This window comes from Gambusia affinis, linkage group LG06 (genome assembly GCF_019740435.1).
Source record: "Gambusia affinis linkage group LG06, SWU_Gaff_1.0, whole genome shotgun sequence".
In the NCBI taxonomy this organism is placed as follows: domain Eukaryota; kingdom Metazoa; phylum Chordata; class Actinopteri; order Cyprinodontiformes; family Poeciliidae; genus Gambusia; species Gambusia affinis.
Window position 1 is genome coordinate 13,345,139 of NC_057873.1, and position 14,189 is coordinate 13,359,327.

General features: G+C 36.7%; 1 protein-coding gene across 3 annotated transcripts in view; it reads right to left on the reverse strand.

Moving 5' to 3' along the window:
• LOC122832335 (beta-galactosidase-1-like protein 2) overlaps positions 1–14,189 on the reverse strand; it is a 29,215-nt gene that overhangs the window by 6,048 nt on the left and 8,978 nt on the right. The window contains exons 10-18 of one of the 3 annotated variants that reach the window (XM_044118970.1): positions 11,984–12,127; positions 11,069–11,149; positions 8,569–8,675; positions 3,779–3,925; positions 3,439–3,510; positions 3,010–3,088; positions 2,778–2,865; positions 652–769; positions 2–118 (exon numbers count right to left, since the gene is read on the reverse strand). In XM_044118970.1, coding sequence (XP_043974905.1) covers positions 2–118; positions 652–769; positions 2,778–2,865; positions 3,010–3,088; positions 3,439–3,510; positions 3,779–3,925; positions 8,569–8,675; positions 11,069–11,149; positions 11,984–12,127 — 953 coding nt within the window. Of the gene's footprint in view, position 1; positions 119–651; positions 770–2,777; positions 2,866–3,009; positions 3,089–3,438; positions 3,511–3,778; positions 3,926–8,568; positions 8,676–11,068; positions 11,150–11,983; positions 12,128–14,189 lie in introns of those variants that run through there. The other 2 variants (XR_006370834.1, XM_044118971.1) reach the window with 2 other exon arrangements.

A 14,189-nucleotide genomic window follows, 5' to 3' on the forward strand; every position in this document is an offset into this window, starting at 1 on the left:
CCTGGTTGTCTCCTCTGTGAAGCCAGGGACCTGGGACATAAAGTGTTTGTTGTGGTCCAATAGACCAGTATCGTCCCAAATTCCTGCCATTTATAAACACAACGCCTTTGGTCCATCCCTGTGAAACGAGGTTACAAATCAGAACGCAAACGTAAACAGTCCAAAATGTTATTTTTGTTATGTCTCCTTAGTCCCATTCTTTCTGAGAATACATTAAGATTCCAAGAGACCCTATAAATATTTTAGAACCCACGAGAGATTTTGTGTGTAAAAAAACAAAACATCACAAGCAATTTATGGGAAGACTCAGAAATCCCTAAAAGGGCAAAAATTAATCCAGGGAGGTAGAACTCATAGTAGACACATTTCTCTGGATTGTGTGTAGTTACAGAAATGAATTGTAATCTTTTTTTTTTATGTTGATGTATCTTACAGGACATTTCTATGTAATCAATAAGCCACAAAGAAGATGGCAGTTGACTGTTCTGTATTTTCTCAAATTAATATATATTTGATTGTTCAACTAAATAGGTGTCTTACTGCTTCTTATAACCTAGGACTGCTCCTTTTTGAGTTAAGATGAGGATTAATTCACAGGTCTTTCAAGCATGTTTTAACTGGTTATGTTTTTGACTCCAAGCCCAAACGTACAGGAAGTTTGATGAAGGTGTCTTTAGGAAAGCTGTTCACGTAAAGTTTGCCCTGAAAAAAGGCCGGGAATGAGGGCTGCTGCTGCTTCATAGGCACCCAGGAACCTGTAGTCTGAAGGCTGTGAGGGGAGAAAAACAGATAAATTGTTTTGATGCATTCACTTGCACTTTTACCTAAAATAATATAGTACAATATGGTTGTTTGTGAGCCCGCATGATATTCTGTCTATCATAGAATATTTATTGGCCTGCAGTGAATGCCAAGTGAAAGTTTGGAAATGGATTCAGGGAACGTATTCACATTCACTCCGAGCAAATTCAAAAGGCAGTCATAATAGAAAACCAACAGTTCTTCCTGAAGTAGGAATTTCTAGTGTTCGATTATAAGGGGCTTCAGGACTTGGCATTTCAGAATGGTACTGACACACACAAAGACACACACATTCACAAAAAAAAAGAAAGGAAAAACATCTGTGCCAAAAAGACTCATTATGGCTTTAAAACCAAACACATCCACAATTTATGTTCTATTAGCTTTTATTTTACAATTTTGGGGAGAGCATCCATGTTGTTAATGTTGTTCCAAGCAGAAATGTATTAAGCATACAGTAAAGAAATACAATTCTCATGTAAACGGTGTGGTAATGTAGAGGGGTGAATTCTGTTATCGCAATACTGAAATATTAATGAGGAAATAAGACTTGAGCCTTGGGGAGAATTTATTCTTGCATAATTCACCTGAAAATCTCAACCCTAACGCTTCCAAGTGTTAACATTATCAGATGTAATGACTGTTGTGAGATGTGTAATGCACTAAATAATGGCCTCCATACTCAACAACAGTAGAAAATACAGATTTAGATGCTTTTAAGAATCCGAGTTGCTAAACAAATATAGACTTGGCTTGATTTAAATTAACCAGACATCTGCTTTAGGGATTCCCTCTCTGGCTTGGAAGGCAAAAAAAACAAGGAAATAACTTCCTCACACTACAGATGATACCCTCCAAATTCTTGTGAGAATGCTCAAAGGTAAAAACAACCAAAAGAATTCCCCTAATTCAAGCATCAGGACAGCATATAAGTAAAAAACATGGTCACATGTTTCCTGGATCACTTTAAAATGATCTTCCAGCACACTGCCTTAGAGATCGTTTGATAATGCAACAACAGATCTCTTGGTTGTCTTGCATTGAAAATCAGAGAGTCAAGTAAAAAAGTTTAGCATCACAACTATTTTAATCCAGCTTCTATTAACCCCATCTTGCATTTGTGATTTGAATCTGCTTTGTCATAGTTGTATAGTTGAGTATATAAAAGAAATCGCCACTTAATATGAAAAAAAAAATACTGAGTACACCATTTATATCTTTTGTACACAACATAATTGTAGAGAAATACAACCAGTGTAAAACTGATGAAATACATTAAATATGTGCAATAGTATCAGGTGCATAATCCTAGCAGGAGTTCAGTAAAAGTTGACAGAGAAGCTTTGAGAAATCTCTGTTCAGAGCTCCATAAACAGACAACAGTATAGCCCGCTTGCAGGAATGCTCTAATGACACTTTCAGTTCCCCTCACAATCATCTGCTATATTGCAACTGGAGCTGGATGCCAAGATGTTGCATGCCAGCAGACTCGCGAATACATCACTGCATTCTGTTGTGAGAATGCTGGCTGGTAATGGCACTGGTTTCTCTTTTGTTTATTCTTAGACATGAATTAGCCATGATGGGCAACTAAGATTAAAGGACAGCATAAGCAAGGTCAATACCGTGACTTATTGATTACAAGCCGGTCAGGTTTGCACGCAACAACACTAAGAACCTGTATTATACTCAATCTATAAAACCACTAAGAAACAAATAAAAAGAGGGGCGTACAAATTTGACCCAGAAATGGGAATCATGTGTCTTGCCCCAATGCTGAGAAATCATTGGAGTTGATAACTCAAGAGGGTTGAAAAAGTGAATGTGTTTTATTTTGTGAATTTTGCCATTTTGTTGCCTCTTTAATCATACTAATTGGAGACAAAAATGTGCTGGGATGAATGAGAGGATGGCAGGTGTAGTGAAAAAGAAACAAAAACATAAGTAGCAATAGAAGTGTAATTAAAGATACAAACCTGTTTACAAAGCCTGGTTTCATATCCAAACTATGAATAATGAAGCCTCTGAGGACTTTTGAGTTTAACTCAACATCACCAACAAGACCTGAAAATATGAGTCAATGCCATTTTTAGTTTCTTCTAAAAAAAAAAAAAATATGGCGCGTAGTTGATAATATTCAAGATTTTCTGAAAATCTTACTTCCACTTGAGCATCACTAAAATCATTAGCTTTTTGATGCTTTTGTACCTTTGCGCTGCTCATCCAGAGTCGTGCCATAATTCACCCTTCCACAGTTCTCCACCAGCAAGCCCAGAGTTCTGCTTCCCTTCAGTATAAACATACATAAAACATGAGCTGCATTCAAGGAAACTGCAGCAGTTTGCAAAAAAAAGAGAAAAAAAAACAGAAAAATATAGCAAACGGGCAAGCTCTTATGAAATTTTAAGCAATTTCTTTCTAAGAAAGATTGCAGATTTTGTCTTTTTTTTTTTTGCTAAATAAATACTTAGAAGAGGATTTGCTGCTGGCTTCACACTTGCACTTTGCTGCCAGAAAACATCTATCAGTATCTTCTGAACCGCTCACATGCTGCAGGTTGTTAAATATTAAAAACTTTATCTCTCTGAAACAGCACACAGGGCCTAACATATACAGAAGGATGCAGAAACTCAGTACCTTCCCATCAGGTATTACAAGTTCCTGCACCTTATAGTCCAAAACACCAACGTATTGTTTGTCCACAAAGACCTATAAAAATGAGGATAAAATAATCCATATTTAGAAAGACAGAAAGAGCTACATAAAAACACCAGCCAACCACTTAAATCACAAATGAATAGAAAATGTGCACGAAACACAGATGTGGCAATGATTCCAAAATAAAACCATCGATTTAATTAGCTTGAAACTCTAGAAGCTAATCAAAGGTGTGAACTTCACTAGGTAAGACTGCAGCTTCCTCTGAACACGTGCTCTAATAGACGAGAGTAAAATGTGTTCGATCCAATGTTCTCACCAGTGCTCTGTCTCTGATGTTGTTCTTTGAGTTGAGAGTTCCTCCGCTGGTGATGACCGTCTCATACAGCGTGTAGCCATAGGACTGGCCATTATTGTTGTTGACAGGGAGGTTCTCCATGTTTATTGGCCTCTCAGATTTGAAAGGCTGTAGAGTATGCAAAAGCATTACCATAGAGTCAAACAAACAGTGCATAAAACGACAATTCAAACGAGTAAAAACGAGCTGCAGAAATTCTTGTTTACATAGATTTACACATGGTTTAAAGTGTCTACTTTAATTGGGCTCTAATTAAAACAGAATTCACTCTCAGAGTACATGTTCTCGTTTTTTCTCTTTGCAGCGTGACTTCCCCTGACATCATGGTCTTTACTAAAACTTCAAACTAAGAGGGGACTCATGTACTAAGACTGCAAACGTATAAAAACTTCAGATGTGTCAAGAAGAACTGATAGCGGAAAAGTGTATATTCCTTTGCCTCACATTTCTTTAGTCATTTGTTTGCTGGTGACCCGTGGAGGCTGTGTACAATTAGTGTACAAATTATTATTGTACACACCTGCAAAACAAGATATACAAATTGTACTCTATGTATCTTATGTCTGGATGTTAACATTGCAATATCCGTGTGCACAGTATTAATATTGCAAAGTCAATTGGACTATTAGACTATCTGGAATGCGATATTTGCCAGCTAATTAATTTCAAGTGTCAGAGATATACCTTGCAGTGTTAAATAAGAAATAAGAGAGAGAAGAGAGAAAAATGAGGATTTATAACACTTTTTATCACAATTCTTTGGTATTTACTATGTAATGGTATTGATTTTGTCAAGAATTTGAGAAATGTAGAGCATGTGAAAAAATGCAGAGCATTTTTCGTTTTACAGCAGTGGCATTCTTATTCTTTCTGAATATTTATAATTACCATCAGCATCATAAAAATAACAATATAGTAAAGTGAAAATAGTGCAGTGCCAATTGTTTTGGCAATGTGCTCAGACCCAGCAAGGAGCAGTGTACTGTTTGTCCCCATACAGCTGCCAACCACACTGGGGTTCCTATAGCAGCAGGGTTATTTCAGAAGGACCTGGGAGACTGAATGGGAACGTGCCAGTCAATCCTGAGCCAAGCCATGCCAGTTGTGTTATATGCAATAATGCAAATCAGCCAGGTTTGTCAAATTTCCACACACTACAGTTAAACGAGTCAAGATTAAAAAGCAAATTTAATGACAACCACTTCTTTCTAACGCAATTAGTGGCTTGGATTGCAAATATATAAATAGCTAAAAACAGCATTACGAAATGAATTTGTTTTAGTTAACAGGAAGCCTTTTCATTCAATCAATGTACAAATTTCCCATAATACACAAATGAAATTAACTAACTTTGGTTTTGTGGCTCTATTTTTTATCTAATAATGATCATGTTTTGGTAAAGACTGCAAGATAGCACAGTGTGGGTAAGATGATTGTTCAAATATTAAATCCCTTTAATGCCCCCCACATGTCCAAAGTGTACCAATAGATTCACACTTCCTGAATTGTTTTTGTCAGCATCTTTCAGAAGAAAATCCATGCAAGCTACAACATACTTCACCACCCACCTCCAAACACACACCTAGATGAAATATTAGAGTCACAACAGTCTACTCTATAACTGGAGAGAAACCACTCTTTTTAAACAAGGGTGTGTGGCTGGTCAGGGGCAAAGTAATTGGCATCTCATAGGGAGCAAATTATTGCAATGGAGACTGAATAATTAATGGAGTTAGAGTCACTAGACGTGCTACACCTGGCTTGAATATAAATGCCTGTAAGGGGACATGGCATAAATACCTAAACTAGTGGACATACCAGTGGGAAGGAAATAGGACATAGTTCAAAGGGGATTGTTATGTTTTCCATCTTTTATTGGCACTCAAGGTTTTTATCAGACTATTTCAAAAGCAAGTTACTCTACAGTCCTAAAGCTTCAGATGGTGGAATAATACTGGTTCCCATGAAGGCCACCCTACCGGTATAACTTATGAGAAATGTTTTGTTCAGGCCTTGAATGTCCCCTTGTGTCAGACTGTCGCACAAGTATTAAAAGCAAATTTAAAGTTAATCTGAATAAAATGATCCCATATCGGAAAGACAGATTTCAAAAGTGACTATACATCAAATATCTGTTTGATTTAGTCAGTACAGATAGAAAAAAAACACAAATATTCCACCATCTACATTTGCTGACGATGTGTAAATAATTTCAAAATGGATTAATATTTTATTACCAAAACACAATTTCACATTGAAGCTGTTACTGAAATACCATTAACAAAAAGCCAAGGGTTATAGTGACTCACAAGCCCATTTCTGTTTTCTACTGGCCACAAGGGTGAAGGAAGACCCGAGCTAATTTGACCACCTGAGTGAAGAGGATGGCAGGGCAGATAAAGAAAATCTGCAAAGTAGAAGTTAACTGCAGCAAAGTGTGGCACCTAGGAGTCATCAATGCTCTAAAAGCACTATAAGTCCTTATATGCTAGGCAGCCAATTATTTACTAGGTGTGAATAAAAGTTGACATTTATTCAGTGAATTAAACCTCACAGCCTGTCTTGGACATAATGACATTTTCTGGGATTTAATATCTGACCTTTTTGTAAATTGTGTGACATGATATGAGTACAGTATCAGAGTTTTCAGATTAAACTAAGGTTGATTTTTTTCAGCGACTAACAAACCAACTGGTTCTAGCATAAAATGAAGGACTAGTATGAGGAAAAGCACCACAGGCCATGAGCAGGTGGACTTTTTTGTCTTTCAAGATTTTCACAAATGTTTAGAAATATTATAATGTTTTTGATTATGCCTTCCCAAACATTTTTTTTTTCCAGAACTTAACTCCCTGAAACCTTTTTATTTACAAGACGAGGGGTCTGCTGTCTGTGGCTCTGGAGCTGTAAGTGGCTCTTTGGACCTTTCACAATTACTCTTAATGACACTGGCTTAAAATCACATGTTTTTAATAGAAATATAACAAGTTTTACCTGTTGTTTTTCCATGTGATAAATTGATTTCCCACAACAGAATCACACTAAAAATACTAGTAATATATTTTCAACTCTTTTATTTCTGTCATTAATTTGGAAATTATGTGCTTTTTAAATTATTTTTCATAAATTTCAACATCCCACTTAAGGAAACGCACCCACCCTCTTTTTTTGTGCAGAGGTTTTGTTTTTCTTTATTCTGAAACCTAAAAGCAGATAGAAAATGTCATTCCTTTAAAATGAAAACAAATTTCCTGAAGTTGATATTTATCAAAAATCATATGTTTTTCTTGTTTGAAAAGGTCATGTAGCATTGCAGCTCTAAATAAATCTTATTTTGCTGGACTTTTACAATCTTATATAGGTTCTTAGGATTGTAATGATTGCAGGCTATTATGTACCAGGCTGTTATGTTTGTGTGCAACTCCACCGTAGGGTTGGAAACTGTGGAAATCTTTAGGTAGATTCAGTTTTAAAATTAACTGTGCTGATCTCCGACAATAAAAAAAAAAAAAAAATAATAAATAAATAAATAAATAAATAAATAAAAAATAAACCTCTGCTCTCATTATGATTACAATCTACAATTTAAGAACGCCATTTGTGACAGTTTCAGAGCAATTAAGCTCTCAACTAAATTAAATCACTTCCAACTCACAGAAAGTTTAAATGATTCACAGATCTTTTATGACTGAGTCAGGGAGTTGTGTCTCATAGGAACATTAATCACACAGACTTCTGGTCCATTCAAACTAAAGGTTGGTGAAGCACCAACAATCGTGAACAGGCGAATGATTTATTCTGTATCTCAGAACATAAACACTGAAAATGTTTTACACTTAACTAGCTAAAACACAAGTATCAAACTGCAGTTCTCTTATGGATGTGTCTCTGCTTCAACACACCTGAATCAAATAATTAAATCATTAGCAGGCGGCAGTAGAAATTAATGACATGGTGAGAAGACAATTGAGAGATTTGATTTGGACCAGGGATACATCTAGAAGCTGCAGGACACTACCCTCTGAGGATTGGAGATTAAAGATTATGCTTCCTTAAATTAAATATTTCCACTGAGGTTGGCAGATTTTTGTCAATGTATTTGAATGCAAACACTAAAAAAAAAACATGCAATATTCAGCACTAAGTTTAAAAGTGTGAATCTGAAAACAAAAATAGAAAATTTCTCTTGGCATTTGTAGTTAATACAAAATATGACTTGCAAAGAATGATCTTTTGGAAGATAGAAATTGCTGGGACTATTCAACCAGCTGCATGACATTTCCAAAGCTTTACCCTTAGTTCAGAAAGCCCTCTATCTAGAGTAGCGATGTTCTTTGGGTGGATTTCTATTGGCTTTGACTGATTCACATAAAGCTATCCCAAAAATGTAGCTTGGTGCCTGAAACGTTTTCTACAGTGAAAATACACCTTTAGGTGTATAGCCTCATCAAATATATTTAAAATGCCTGGACATAAAAAATAAAATAAAATAAAAAAAAACAGCTCTAGCAGACTGTTTGCAAAAGCCTAAAATGTTTTGTAAGTGGGTAATTTAGCAACATATTTAAACAGAACAACATAAATTGTTCACCAGACACACAGAATTAACTTTCCTCCATTGTCTTCTCAGCTGGAAGACTTGTATTTATTAAAAAGCAACCTTTTTGTTTTTCTGTGAACCATGATAAGTTATTCTTTTATAAGTTGATGGTATTCTTATTTTTAGGCTCTTCTGAATGTACATTTCTCACCTTTTCAGTTGAATGGAAACTGTCCCAAAGAGAGAGATGCTGCTGGACGACAACAGACCGATAGGCTCTCCTTTCCTGAGTGGCAGGTAGTTCAGGAAGTGGTTTGTCTGGAAGGAAGGAAAAAGGGGATAACGACAACTTCCCTTTCATTTATGTGTCAAGAGATGAGACATCATTCTGACAAAGCTTCAAAGAATTAAAAGTCTGGTGAAGAACAAGAAAATTTAACTCTTACAAGAGAATCAAAGTAACTCAGTCTTTCCAGTCATTACTGGAAAGACTGTTTTTATGAAAAATCGGTTCATAAAAACAGATTTTTATGTTTTCCTTCATATATATGACTCAGTATCAGACATGAAACAGTAATATCAGAAAACTTCTTTTAAGTCTCTGTGGGGGAGGATTTTTGCCAATTTGTTTTCCAGTTTCTGAAACGGTCTTTAAACCACCGTTAACAGCGTTTGTCCAGGATCATCAATTGCTTTTAAAGCTGTTAAATCTCACAGGTATACCAGCACTCCCACTAGAAACAGCCTGACAGCATTCCCTTTTCATCGAGCGGTAAAAGGAGGCTCATTTATGGGAAACTTTGAGAATAATGGCCAACATTTCCTTTAAACAACTCTTTCTGGGTTCAACACTCGTAAGTCTGAGGACTGTGTAACATTTACCGCTCCTCCATTCTGTCAAATTCACCACAGCAAGATGGAAAAGATAGTTCTATGAAACTGTGCCACAGACTGAACCATACAGAGAATTTGACTTTTTGGGAAAAAAACAAAAAAACAAAAGACGCTTTATCATAAAATTATCACTGACTGATTGGAGGAGTAATTCTTATGCAATGGCTTTTTTTTTTGTATTACATGTTATTACACTATAGTTCTACTTACACTGGTTTCTATTTATTGCATGACATCTGAAGGTAATAGGTTACACTGAACTTTATTTAGAGGTCTCATGGTAAGGTGGGCTGAATACAAATGGATACCACAAATTTAGGATTTTGTTTTAGTAATTAAACAATAAAACCAGGCATTGATTTCCTTCCAAGTTGGTCTATCATATAAAATCCAAATAAAATATAATGAACTAATTGGTTTCAGTGTAAGAAAGGTGTCATATTTTGTCTGCTTGCCATCACCAACTTCAGTATATTTTACCAGAATTTTAAGTGATCAACCAACAAAAAGTAGAGCATTATCTTTAGAAGAAAAATTCTACATGGTTTCCAAGATCTTTTAAAAATAAAAATCTGAAATCGCAGGCAATTGTGTGTATTCTACCCCATGATTAAATTATTTGTACAATCTCCTCTCACCGCAATTACATCTGCGGTGAGTTACACCGGAGATGTAGTTACATCTACCAGCTTTGAGAATGTGATAAGATTGAAAATTCTGCCCATAGTTCTTTTCCAAAAAGCTCAAATTGAGTCAGATTGAATGAAGTGTGTCTATGAACAGCTATTTTCAAGCCTTGCCCAAAATTCTCAATTAGATTTAGGTCAAGGCCATTATAACACAGCTTTGACGTGAATGTCTGGCTCTAACCTTGTGGCTATTGTCCTGGTGGAAGGTGAAGCTCATATCTCGAGTAATTTGCAGCTTTTCTTCCCGGTTTATTTATGTTCATCCATCTTCACAGCAAAAATGCTGTTTCCACTATATATGACAGTCAAAATTGTGTGTTCAGTGTGATGTGCAGTATACCTTTTCTGCCAAAAACAATGTTTTGTATGTAGACGAGAAATTCAGTATTGGTCTCATTTGATCAGTGCATCTTCTTCCACATGTTTTCTGTATCTCCTACATGCCCAATGGAAACTGCAGTGGTTTTCCAGAGTTTCAGAAATAGGTTTGCAAACACAACAGTAACTGACATAATGTACATAATTTGACAGTCAAACAATGATAAAACATGTAGATGATCTAATTAAAGAATTAGGTCAGGTCTTTGTGGTGGTGGGGCAGAACACAGAGGATTCTCAAACTCATTGTCATATTCAGGCCAATGCTTATTATTCAACAAACTACAAAGCATAAGGATGCATCACGCTCAGGCAGCCTTTCAAACCGTTTTCAATCACCACAGCAACCGGCAAATTATTACTTTGTTATGCTGGATTCATTCTCCTGCTGCCAAAAGCCAGCCCTGGCCACAAAACACTCGAGACCTCTGTCCCCCAGTCACAAACGACACGTTTTACAAACAGGGAAAAACTGCACAAACAGTGAGCGGAATCCAAGACATCTATGTCATTTTCACAATTGCCAGTCATGCCGAGGGTCCCTGATTAAGGCAGAGAGCTCACACACGAGGAAAAGCACACAAACCCTTGAATCTAATCCCTCCTTGTAATCATATGCAATTTTATCCTGTTTGAGCCAACAGAGAACAGGTTCTACAGGAAGAATTAACTTAAGAGATGAAAGGGATGAAGAAAACAGAAGAGAAAGAAGATGCCAGGCCCGTCTCAACAACAGCATGCAACACTCACTGTGGTAGCTGCTGAATAAATTCCTCAGAAGATGATACTTGGTGGTGTAATCCCCGGCCTCGGATAATGGAGCATCGTAATCTGAAAGATAACACTCTATCAGAACAGCAGGTTTGGGAGCCGGAAAGAGGCACGGATGCCTCTTACCATGGCAGATGATTTCTCTGCGTTCCCCTATCAAACATCTTGAGGCAGCAGCCCGAAACACATTCTGGGTTTATCTGGACAGAAAATGGAGCCTCTCGGACGCAAAAAGGTAAAAGGCATTCAGGGAGTAGTAGCACAAATGGAAAGACCTCTGAAGGTCAGAGGTGAGGTTGCTGAGTCTCCTGAATGAGAAAAAAAGTAATTGGAGTGTTTTAACATCTAAAAGCAGGGTACTACACTTACTTTTCTGTCTTCAGATTAGGATAGAAATTATCTTTATTGTCCCACAGTGGGGAAATTCAGGTGCAACAGCACCATCGACATGTGCAGGTTCACACAAAAGGTCCAAAGACACCTCTCCAGTTCAGCAACAACTTTATGTATTAAAACAAACCATTTAAATCAAGAATATAACATTATTCTTAGATATGTAAAAAGAAAAGATAAGATTGATTTGTGTATCACATATCAACTTAGGAAACTGAAATAGTCTGTGTCTTTAAAATGAGAGACAGAGTAGGAGATCAAGAGCAGCTGAGGAGCCTTTTTGCAATATAAAGAATTTTGATCTCTTTTCAAATAAAAATCTAACTAGGTCTGTTAAAAACGCAGCTTTACCCAGCACAGCTGTGATCAAATCTAACAAACATGTAACCTCAGAATGTTCTGAGCCATCTGGCTTACAGTGTGAATAGAGCGCAGCCCCACAAAGTTCATATTTTACTTGAAACACTCAGAAAGGTTTATTGTTAAGAAAGTCACACATACCATAGCTTGTCACCATGGGTTCAGGTGCTGGCAGCCTAACAGCAAATGCACCACTCATGAAGCCAAAATTGGTCCCTCCATGAAACATGTACAGGTTGATTGACATGTCCAGCTTCAGGATTTCTCTGACAACCGAGATCATGTCTACCAGAGAAAGAGAAAATAGAGAAATGTTAAAATTTTCTTCATTACAACAATACAGAGCATGTGAACATGCATTTTCTCCCAGTCATAGCGAACAGAGCTGCATTTGCTTAATTTTATTTTTGCTTGCAATGTCCCTGCGATTTTACCAAAAAAAGCTAACGCTGGACAACAGCCTCTGTTAGTACTATGTCTGCTGTTACAAAACCTACAATATCTCTGCATTTACTGTCACACTTGTAATAAACTGAGAGTGATGACCTACATTGAGAAGTTTGTGAAAACACTCAAACATCACATGTTGAGAGAAGTGCTTCTCTTTGAACCTCGCACATATATATATTTTTTAAATGGTTGCATTTGTGGGAAAAAAAAAAACAAGCTCAGTTTGTGCTGAATTATTGTGCTGGTGCCAGCTGCATAACTTCACGCTGCCCAAAGTAAACCAAAGCACTCCAAATTTGAATTGATAGTATAACAAGTGTGCACCATAGCTGCAGCTTTTTAACTCTCCAGTGGTTGTGGCTTGACGGTTGTTCAGGAGGTTCCACTTCTTCTACCAAAAATGTACAGCTGTACTATTGAGCATCTGCTTGTCGCCATTTTCACATGTCTGAGGTGCTATGTAAACACTGAGTTGAGAGGGTTTGGCCAGCAACAGCTTATTTGCATAACTGTGATGTAGCCCTACAACAGCACATTCCTAAATGAGCTCAAAACAGGCAGAACTGATTGGGTGAAATCTCAATATCTGAGAATAATTTTATAAAAGCGATTAGTATGTTCAACAGAATGCTTTTTTTTTTTCTTCCAAAAAGCACATTTTAAATAGGATGTTTTAGTTGCTTTAAACGTGAAATAGGAATATCAACATTTGATGAAAACATGAGCTTAAGCATGCAACAATTTATAAAATCAGACACAAATACATTCATAAGCAGAATCAGCAGATGAGCAGTTCTGCTGAAAACAACCTACACACAATATCCCACAGTCTTCAGTTTTTCTGACCTACTTTTTCTCACCTGCATAAATCTCACCCTTTAAATAATAAAAAAAAAAAACACTCTCGTGTGTGTGGCGCTCCTTTTCTGCAGGAGGATAATGTAACAGGGAACAAGGCTGAGCTTCAGACGGGATACAAAAGGTGGATTAGTGAGCTCACCATTAACAATCATTAACTAATGTTGGTTACAGATACTAACACCAGCTCAATTCTTTACCGATTGTCCTCAACAAAAATCCATTTTCCCCATGGGTGTTATTTGTCTAAGTCCTTGCCTGTTTGGTGCCTTTTTGATGACTAGCAGGCTTAGACTGCGGTCTGTTCTGTGTGTGTGAATTTACATTTTGGATTTCTTTGTTTGCTCAAATGCTATTTTCCTGCCTAGAAGCTAACGCTGTCAGTAAACACAGCAAGGGGGATTTCTGTGTGCTGCTTTTTGATGCCAGATTGAGGCAAAAGATCCTTTATGCGACAGCCCTGCAGAGGTGTGAGTGCTATTTCCGGGCACCTTTAATTTGAGCACATGTATTCAGAAGGGAAAAAAGTTTAATTAGTAATCCAAAGCTGTCTGTTTTTCTGTGGTATAATAAACATGATATGACATTGATGTTTATTCCTTAGATACTCTTCAAATTGGGAAAAAAACCAAGAAATTATGTTATCCATAAAGCAAATGGGTGTTGATCATAACAAATTAGTAAGCAGTTGAAAAAAATGTCTACTTTTCTAAATAATTACATATTAAAACTATTGGAACGTTCAAAAACAAGGTTAAATTTACCTTGTGACAGAATTCTGTGGTTTCTAACAAGAGACAGATAATTTATCTTATGCAACCCTACATACACTGATTGATTTCTTCCCCAAGCCATTCCTCGGCAAACAAATTATTTTATTCACACTGCTTGTCTGAAATCTCTGTTTCTCCTGAGGCACAGAGACTCTGTCTAACCTGAAAACAGGCTATTATGACTTTACCTTTAGCTCTGGTTTGAAGCACAGAAATACCTGTCTTTCCCTATCTCAAATTAACTGGAATTATCGACTCTCTGCACA